We start from the raw sequence: 9449 nt of genomic DNA, 5'->3' as shown, positions 1-9449 counted from the left end.
TAATGCAGTTGCCACAGACCTTCAATTTGTAAAAAATGAAATATCTGCAAACAGCAATAAAGTGAATTGCAATAAAACAAAGTAGGCTTGTACAGCAAAGCGGTTATACAAATAGACTTTTGAAATCCTACAGTCAGTTTGAATCCAGGCTTTGGCAGTTATCACTACGACTGGGCAAACTACTGTGTTTTTAAAGTTCATTTTTCCTATCTGTAAAATGGGGATTTTTATAGATTATACACACACACACACACACACACACACACACACACACACACACAAAGGGTTGTTGTGAGGATTTAAAAATGTACACCAGCACAAGGACTCAGTAAAATAAGCTATTATTATGATCTATTGGAGACAGGGGGAAGTAAAAATCCACACTGATATTAAACGAATCTTTAAAATCAAGTACAAGAATAAGAGAGTTTTTATAAGGTATGACTTAAGGGGCCTACGAAGAGAAAAAACTTGTTTTGTCAAGTCTAAATCCACTCGTATTTCATGGGGCCCGTATGTAGTCCAACCTTTGATATCTGGCGCACAACAAACAAACAGGAAAAGCCTTCCGTGTGCTGTAATAAAAACAGCTTTCCATTTTAAAACGATAAATATATTTGAAAAATCAGTTGGCTCTCCAACAGCTCTTACAAAACAAAGCTCAGACGCTGTGTTTTTGTCGTTTGGAAGAGAGAAGTCCGGCGCGCGGGGATGACTCGCTCCCTTTGAATCGCGCCCTGGGATGGCAAGCCTTCGGGCGAAGCCCTGGGGGCAGGACGCGGTGGTTTTTTTTTTTTTTTTTTTTAATCGATCCCGGAACCTTAGGGCGGTGGGGTGGGCGGGCAGGCGGGAGGGGCCCGAGGGAGGGGTCTGGCCGTGGGGCGCGGCGCCGCGCGCCCATCCCCCGAGCGCGCGGCGGGGCGGCAGTCCGGCGGCCGCCGGGATGCGGAGGGGCGGCGACGGGGGCCGGACCCTGCCGGGGCGGCGGGGCGGGCGCCGCCCGAGGGGGTAGGGCGCGCGCGGGGGCGCGCCGGGCCGGAGAGGCGCGCTCCGGCCGCGCTCGCTCCGCGTTCCCTTCGCTTCCTTCGCTCGCTCGTTCCCTCCTCCCTCGGCAGCCGCGGCGGCAGCAGGAGAAGGCGGCGGCGGCGGCTGGGGATAGACATGGCGGCGGATCTGAACCTGGAGTGGATCTGCTCCCTGCCTCGCTCCTGGACTTACGGGATCACCAGGGGCGGCCGAGTCTTCTTCATCAAGTAAAGAGCCGGGGACGGCGCGGGGGCCCCGCGGGGGCGGGAGGGCAGGGGGCGGGCGGCTGGCGAGACCGGGGAGAGCCCAGGTCTGTGCCCCTGCAGCCCCTCGGCTCGCCCGCGCGTCCCCTCTCACGCTGGGTGTCTGCCCCTTCTCTCACCCCTGCAGCGAGGAGGCCAAGAGCACCACCTGGCTGCACCCCGTCACCGGCGAGGCCGTGGTCACCGGACACCGGCGGCAGAGCACAGGTAACGCCGGGCCCGAGTGGAGTTGGGCTCCGCCTGGAGGAGGCGGCAGAGCCTGGGCCGCCCGGCTCCCGGCAACCTGCCCCGAGCCGCGGGCCCCGGGAGGCGGCGAGGCGGGGCGGGGCGGGGCGGGGAGGGGGGCGGCCGCAGGTAGAGTGGCCGCGGGGGGCTCTTCCGCCGGGAGTTCTCTCGAGTCTCCCGGCGTCTCTTTCTCCTCAGCACTTGGAGACGGCGCCCTCTTCCTGCGCCCTCTCCCCCATCCCAACCTAGGCTACCCCCGCGCCCCAGAGTGGCGGCGCTCCCCTCCCTGAAACCTGGACTCCTGAGTTTTCCCTCCGCGGACGCTCCCCACCCTCGGGTGACCCCCTGCTGCAGTCTTGCCCCCCAGCAACCTTTAGGAAGTCCTTACCCACTCTTAAGCCCCCGACCCTGCTCGCCCGCCGGGATAACAGAACCACATCCTCCCCCTCCTCCCGGGAGCGCTGCCTCCTGCCGTGCGGCTTCCTCCTCCTGGGTGGGAGTTGCGGGTAGGTGGCTGATGGAGGAGGAGGAGGAGGAGGAGGAGGAGGAGAGGAGTTCGGGGGTGCTGCGATGGTCTCTGACGGGGAACGGCTTGGGAAACGCAGGGCGCGTTGCCTCCTGCCACAGCAGGAGCAGCCGGAGCCGGAGGAGGCGTTCGCAGCCTCTGTAGCTGGCGATCCCGATTCAGAGTCCCCGGCAGCCGCATGGAGGTTGCACAGACTGCCTGGAGGCGGTGGGCGTGCGAGGGGGTGTCCCGTGTGTGGGCACCCAGGCCCCGTTTGGAGGGGGTCCATCGGGAAGCGGCTCTCTCTGGTGGCTTTGGGAGCTTGTTTGAATGCTTAAGTGTGAGTGGAGCTGGAAAAAAGGCTCATCGTAGTTTCTGTGCTGGTCTGGGTTTCTTTTGTCATTCTTTGTTTACATTCGTGAAACTTGTTTGTCTTTGAAATGTAACAAAGTAACAAAATGTACCGGCCTGCCTTTAGTCCTGGTGATTGGAAAGGCTTGAGAGCAGTTTGGGTCCAAGGCGAGGCCACTTTGAGCAGTCCTCAGAGCTGGCCTCTGGGGTGCATTCTCTCCGACTCTGACATTCCCTGCATCTGTTAGTTGCCAGGATATTGAACAAACCTGCCTCTCTGTTAAAAATGCTGGAGTTCACTGAAGTGACTAACGTCTCCAAATTTGCAAAAAGGTGGAGGAGGAAAGGAAAGGCTGGTGTAGCAAGCATGACGAGGTTATATTTTAAAGGCATTTCTGACTAACACACCGTCATGTTTCTCAATTCTCCGGTGCGGGCTTTTGCTTCAATATACCTTTCTAGTGTTTCACACGCATATTCCAACTTTGATGACCTCTTTGCTTTTATGGGTAATAACAGATTGATTTCATAAAAGAGGATATGGTATTTAAGTTAGTTAGGTTAATTATCCTATGGAGTTATGTGTGATACAAATATTTGTCTTAGTTACCCCCACAGATTTGATAACAAACGTGCCACAGAAAAATTTTACTCTCTTATGTGATTTCACATTTTTTTTTCCTGGTTTGGTTTACTTTGCTTGGACTCTATGGTTTTGTATTCATATCAGCTGTTTTTATTCCCACAAGGTATTTTGATGAAATCCAAACAACTTGTCATTAATAAGTAATATGTAACACATAATAATACCATTATTCACCTGAATCATTCCCAACGTTACTACCTGAAACTTAACGTCTCTTAGTCAAATTTTTAGAAACACACACGGAAGTATTCCATGACATTTCTTTTCCACTAATTAAGTACCTAGGAAGTTCTCCCTTCTCTTCGGTGACACTACCTAGATGAATTCATTTGTGTAGCTGAAAATATGGTCTTAAATAGACACCATATACCCAAGAAGAGGCAGGCGTTGCCTGTTATACACAGTTTTGGTTTTCTACTAGTCATTCATGGGTGTTTCACCCAGGATTAGGAGGCTTCCCTTTGCTTTCTTGGGTGCCAGAACATAGTTCCTCTCCACCCTAATACCTTACAGTGTGTACTCAGGTCAGATCATCTCTAATATTGTGGATACTTTTCTGGTGTCTTTAAATTTGAATTGCTATTTTTCAAAAAATGATATCTGCTATTGTACTCTCAACACTTTTTTTGGTTAGAAATCGAAATAGCTAATAAATGAAAATGAATAATTAAAATGGATTGAGACTTATTTTGCTATCATTGAAGTAATACTAATTGTAATATATGTATTGTTTTAGATTTGCCTACTGGCTGGGAAGAAGCATATACCTTTGAAGGTGCAAGATACTATATAAAGTGAGTTTTTTGACTTTCATTTTTTTTCTTCGTAATTAGAATGCTGTGATTACTCCTCAATTGAATAGTTGTATTCCCAGTCGTCATCATGATTTTCTAAAGTTGATCATATAATGTTGACTGTATTTTTTATTTGGTATAGTATTGGAATTTTGAGAGAAAAAAATGACACTCAGTTTTCGAATATTATTTGCCTGGAATATTCATTGATTTACTCATTTGGAAATTAGATCATTTATGGCCACTTTTAAAAATAATTTTTTTTCTTTTTTTTTTTTTTTTCTTTTGGAACAGTCCAGCTTCATCAGAATATAACCACAATTACCACCCTTTTTTTATTTTTTTTTTTAAATTTTTGGTGCTTCTGTGTGTATTCCTGGGTAATTGAGGATTATAGTCTTTGGTCATTAGCTATGTGGTACTTAAAGTTTTGGTCTTTGATTCTCTGTGCTAAAAGATAATAAACAAAAAAATCTTTGAGTTATGTGACAATCTTTTTTTTTTTTTTTTTTTTAATGAACCTTGTTCATATGTATTTTCACCAAGGCTGTTGATAGGTAGCAAAGATGATGTAGAGCTAAGCACATTTTGATAACAATGACGGTCAAGGAGTAAAAATAGAGATAATTACTGACTATTTCATGAGCATATATTGGACCATTGTTTATATTTTTGCTTCAATTTATTTAAATATATCTAAGTCAGGATATTTTATTGATACGTTTGTTTAATAAAGGCTTTAGTAGAGCTGGAGAGAAAAGATGACCAGTCAGTTCCAACCTTAAAACCAGTTCTTTAGAAAATTGAACTAATTTCTGTTCAAACTTAATAACTTAGTACAACTTGGAGATGATTACAAAGCTGGAGGTCAGCATCATGTAGAAAAATTTTAATCCCCCAAGGAAAAATATAGGTGGTTTTGTCTTTTTATTTTTATATTAGAAACTATTTACCTAAGAGCTTGTTTTTATTGTTTAACATTTTTTGTTGTTTAATTTTAATAAACTGAGATGTGAAAGAGAATACTGAAATGCCAAATTTGGTTAAGACTTCAGTAGTTGGGGAGGAAGGCAGCAAACCACACTGCCATGTGTGTACCTATGCAACAATCTTGCATGTTCTTCACATGTACCCCAATACCCCAAAACCTAAACCTAAAATGCAATGAAATATATATATATATATGTATATATATATATATGACTTCAGTAGTTTATTAACAATAACAGATACCTAGCTAAAGTTACCTTTATTTCATTAAGCCTAGAAAGTTATTTTTACTATGACATTTTTTTTTTTTTTTTTGAGACGGAGTTTCGCTCTCGTTACCCAGGCTGGAGTGCAATGGCGCGATCTCGGCTCACCGCAACCTCCGCCTCCTGGGTTCAGGCAATTCTCCTGCCTCAGCCTCCTGAGTAGCTGGGATTATAGGCACACGCCACCACGCCCAGCTAATTTTTTATATTTTTAGTAGAGACGGGGTTTCACCATGTTGACCAGGTTGGTCTCGATCTCTCAACCTCGTGATCCACCCGCCTCGGCCTCCCAAAGTGCTGGGATTACAGGCTTGAGCCACCGCGCCCGGCCGTTTACTATGACATTTTTAAGATCATGTTATACTTCCAGTAAATTGTAATTACCTGTATGGTTCTTTATTCTTTTGGAAAGATACTTATATAAAATGTCAAGGGCTTTTTATAGGTATTAGGAGTGCTTGCTTTTGGATATAGAAATAGAGAAAGCAGAAGATACAGGAATGAAATAGTTCAATGGTATGGTCCTCTGAATATTTTTTGGTGAAATATTTTATTTGGAGCTTATACTGTACATTATTAGATGGCCTAAAAAAATACTTGAGTGAAATGCAGTCATCTCATAGTTTTTTGTTGGTTATTTTTATCCTAAATTAAAGTGAGTTGGTATTGCCACGAAAAGGGATGCTGCTTTTTTGTCAGTGTAGTGGTATGACTTATGAAGAAAACAGTTTTTTCATTTTGAGTTATTTATTCAATGTAATTTTTTGACTACTGTACATTAAGCCTAGCTCATCTTATAAAAATAGAGGTAACATTTCAATTTTCAATAACATTTTAATTTCTTTGCCTGCATTCTTGGATGAATGTTTATTTGACAGTACAAAATCTTACTCTGTGTGGGCTGAGTATGTAAGTTTTAATTTAGAACTAAGCTGTTAAGAAGGCACTGAGTGAGTTTCTTTTGTTTTACGAGTCATTTTGATTAGATTTTCTTTTATGTTTACTTAAATTAGAATTTTATTTGAGTGCCATGTCTAATGCCCTAAGTAGGTTTCTCTGGAAAATTAAAACAATATTAAGAAAGCTGTAATAATTTTACTTTAACTATGAAGACATTTTTAAACTTGCAGGTTTTAATCATTTTGGCATTCATAGACACCCAGTAATTGTGTCCAAAAGTAGCAATAAGTAATTTATAATATTATGAAAGTAATTTCTCCTAAAATTGAGCATAGTGTAGCATATCACTCATTAAACTTTAAAAAAAAATTAACCATTGATGATGTACTGAATGTTAGGTGCTACTGCTTTATCTTTCTGGGTTATGTCAGAAGACTAATTTCTTTTAAGATTAGTTAAATTCCTAATGTAGGCTGTAATCGCCTAGAAACTTTTTACTTGTTTGCAAAATTGTTGTGAGCAATTAGGGATGTTTTATTATTCTAATAGGATAGGGGTACTACTTTTATCTTAAACTTTACAATTTGGAGTACCTTCACATACATTATTCATTCATGACGTAGTCAGAATTACTACTTCCTTTGTCACATACATAATAAAACAGCAGAAACAGGCCTTTGGAGCTTATAGTTTGCAAAGACAGCAGGATGAGAAACCCCAGGAACATAAACTATATTTAGAATATTAGAGTGGAGGAAAAGATAGGAGTCTGAAGTAGGAACGTGATTCATGTTGGTGGCTATAGTTTTTTACTGTTGTTTCTTTCTCAGATGAAGAAAGCTGGTTATTTATCAACTTTTATGTAAAGGAGGTTACAAGGTTATCGGGGTAGATTTTTGTTCACATGGGAAGTGGAAAGATAGGAAGGCCAATAAAAGACACTACAGCCCTTTTACTGTTCCTAATCCTGTGTTCTGGAAGGTTCTCACAACAAGAAGGGAGACCTAAAGAATCTGAGTTGTTTCTACTTCCGTTCTGAAGTGAAGCACATGGAACTCTCAAATTATTCCTCTCCTGAACAAATGTTGGTTGGTGTTAAAATTGGCAGGTTACCAGAAAGAATTTATGTTTGGATTTTATTTTGATATTGACAGTTATATCTCTGTAGGTGGTAAGAGAAGGGAGGGTATTGTAGTGGGGAAGTCATAGGAACTGAACTGTGGTCTTGACCTTCTTAAAGACTTTGTAGCTCAGTCTTCACATCTTTAAATTAGGTTACCTAGAAAAGGGAACCTCTAAATTTTATTTCTAAATTTCTTTGAATTTTATACTGTTCTGGGATTTATAATATTCTGGAAAACAAGGAGCTCACAGTCCTAAGAAGAGATGATGTGGGAAATATGAAAAGCTAGCTTTTCTTATAAGACAGAGTCTGTTCTGTCTCCCATACTGGAGTGCAGTGGCATGATTTCGGTTTACTGCAATCTCTGCCTCCCGGGTTCAAGGGGTTCAAGCCATTCTCCTGCCTCAACCTCCTGAATTGCTGGGACTACAGGCACACACCACCACACCCAGCTAATTTTTTGTGTTAGCCAGGATGGTCTCGATCTCCAGACCTCGTGATCTGCTTACCTCTGCCTCCCAAAGTGCTGGGATTACAGGTGGTGTGAACCACCTCACCTTGCTAGAAAGCTAGCTTTTCTATCCTGCTTAACTATTTATCCTCCCTCTTTAATATTTGAATAGACAGCCACAGATAAGTCTGAAGTATGTAGTGCCAGAGTTACGGGTACTTTCTTTTGCTGCTTTTTGTGCTTATGTTTCCTTGTAAAATGTTTGTATACATATCTTGTAAATAGATAGTATTGCTAATGTCAGCAAAGGACTTGATCAGAATAAGAGTTGTATAGGTTTGCATTAGATAATCCGTTTATTTTATACAATTTAAAAATTTTTTTTTAATACAGGTTTGCAGCTAGCTAACAAAATACGTAATATATGGGAATGTATTTTCGAGAAGGGTCTCACTCTGTCGCCAGGTTGGATTGCAGTGGCTGCATCATGAAACACTGCAGCCTTGACCTCCTGGGCTTAAGTGATCCTCCCACTTCAGCCTCACGAGTGGCTGGGACCACAAGTGTGTGCCACCATGCCTGGCTAATTTTATTTACTTATTTATTTTGTTAGTTAGTTTTAGAGACAGGGTTTCCTTATGTTGCCCAGCCTGATTTTGAACTCCTTAGCTCACACAGTCCTTCTGCCTTGGCCCCCAAAAAATGTTGGGATTACAGAAATGAGCCATGGTGCCCGGTCAAAAATCTTTGTGTTTAAAGATATTTAATACTTTTTTTCGAGTAAAGTAATTTTTCTATGTACCCTAAGCTAGCCAGCCTCTTAATTATATTACTGCGTGTTTGTGTGTGTAAATACATACACAAAGTTTGAGTTTGATTATTGAATTTCCATATTGTTTTTATAACTTAATTCATGCTATTTATCTTTATGAAGAATGCTGAAAATTAACATGAGTGAATTTTATAGCTTATAAAGTGTGGCTTTAAGTATTCTTTATTCTTACTAGAAACAAATAACTTAGCCCATAAAGCACAGAAGAAAATCTTATACATTTGAGTTATAAACCTTTCTGCTTACTCCTTGAAAATACTGCTTAATGATTCTGTAATGACAGGTCATGGTAGCTTACAATGGATGTGTCATTGATTATTCCTTTGTGGTTCAAAGCTTTAAGATGGTTAACTTAGAGTGCCAAGCAAATCTTAAGGTGCTCTGAATAGTAAGAAACTTTGTTCTGATTATTTAAAGGTCATTGCAGTACTGGGGATCGAAACAATATTTGCAGGGTATAAAATAGTATGCAAATTTTGTGAGGTTATATTTTCTTTTTTTTTTTTTTTTTTGAGACGGAGTTTCGCTCCTGTTACCCAGGCTGGAGTGCAATGGCACGATCTCGGCTCACCACAACCTCCGCCTCCTGGGTTCAGGCAATTCTTCTGCCTCAGCCTCCTGAGTAGCTGAGATTACAGGCACGTGCCACCATGCCCAGCTAATTTTTTGTATTTTTAGTAGAGACGGGGTTTCACCATGTTGACCGGGATGGTCTTGATCTCTTGACCTCGTGATCCACCTGCCTCGGCTTCCCAAAGTACTGGGATTACAGGCTTGAGCCACCGCGCCCGGCCGAGGTTATATTTTCATACTGTTTTTTTTTTTTTTTTTTTTGAGACGGAGTTTCGCCCTTGTTACCCAGGCTGGAGTGCAGTGGCACGATCTCGGCTCACCGCAACCTCCGCCTCCTGGGTTCAGGCAATTCTCCTGCCTCAGCCTCCTGAGTAGCTGGGATTACAGGCACGTGCCACCATGCCCAGCTAATTTTTTGTATCTTTAGTAGAGACGGGGTTTCACCATGTTGACCAGGATGGTCTCGATCTCTCGACCTTGTGATCCACCCGCCTCGGCCTCCCA

General features: G+C 42.6%; 1 protein-coding gene across 31 annotated transcripts in view; it reads left to right on the top strand.

Moving 5' to 3' along the window:
• The first annotated feature begins 912 nt into the window (after positions 1-912).
• PLEKHA5 (pleckstrin homology domain containing A5) overlaps positions 913-9449 on the top strand; it is a 246104-nt gene continuing 237567 nt past the window's right edge. For 7 of the 31 annotated variants that reach the window (XM_039461609.2, XM_074403210.1, XM_039461607.2 and 4 more), the window contains exons 1-3: positions 919-1253; positions 1417-1496; positions 3753-3810. In XM_039461609.2, the coding sequence (XP_039317543.1) occupies positions 1162-1253; positions 1417-1496; positions 3753-3810 (230 nt within the window). In that variant the 5' untranslated portion in view covers positions 919-1161. Of the gene's footprint in view, positions 1254-1416; positions 1497-3752; positions 3811-9449 lie in introns of all 31 variants that reach the window. The other 24 variants (XM_039461614.2, XM_039461613.2, XM_039461611.2 and 21 more) reach the window with 8 other exon arrangements.

This window comes from Saimiri boliviensis, chromosome 7 (assembly GCF_048565385.1).
Source record: "Saimiri boliviensis isolate mSaiBol1 chromosome 7, mSaiBol1.pri, whole genome shotgun sequence".
Lineage (NCBI taxonomy): Eukaryota > Metazoa > Chordata > Mammalia > Primates > Cebidae > Saimiri > Saimiri boliviensis.
Note: the sequence above shows the minus strand (reverse complement) of the source record. Positions and strands in the feature narration are given on the sequence as shown.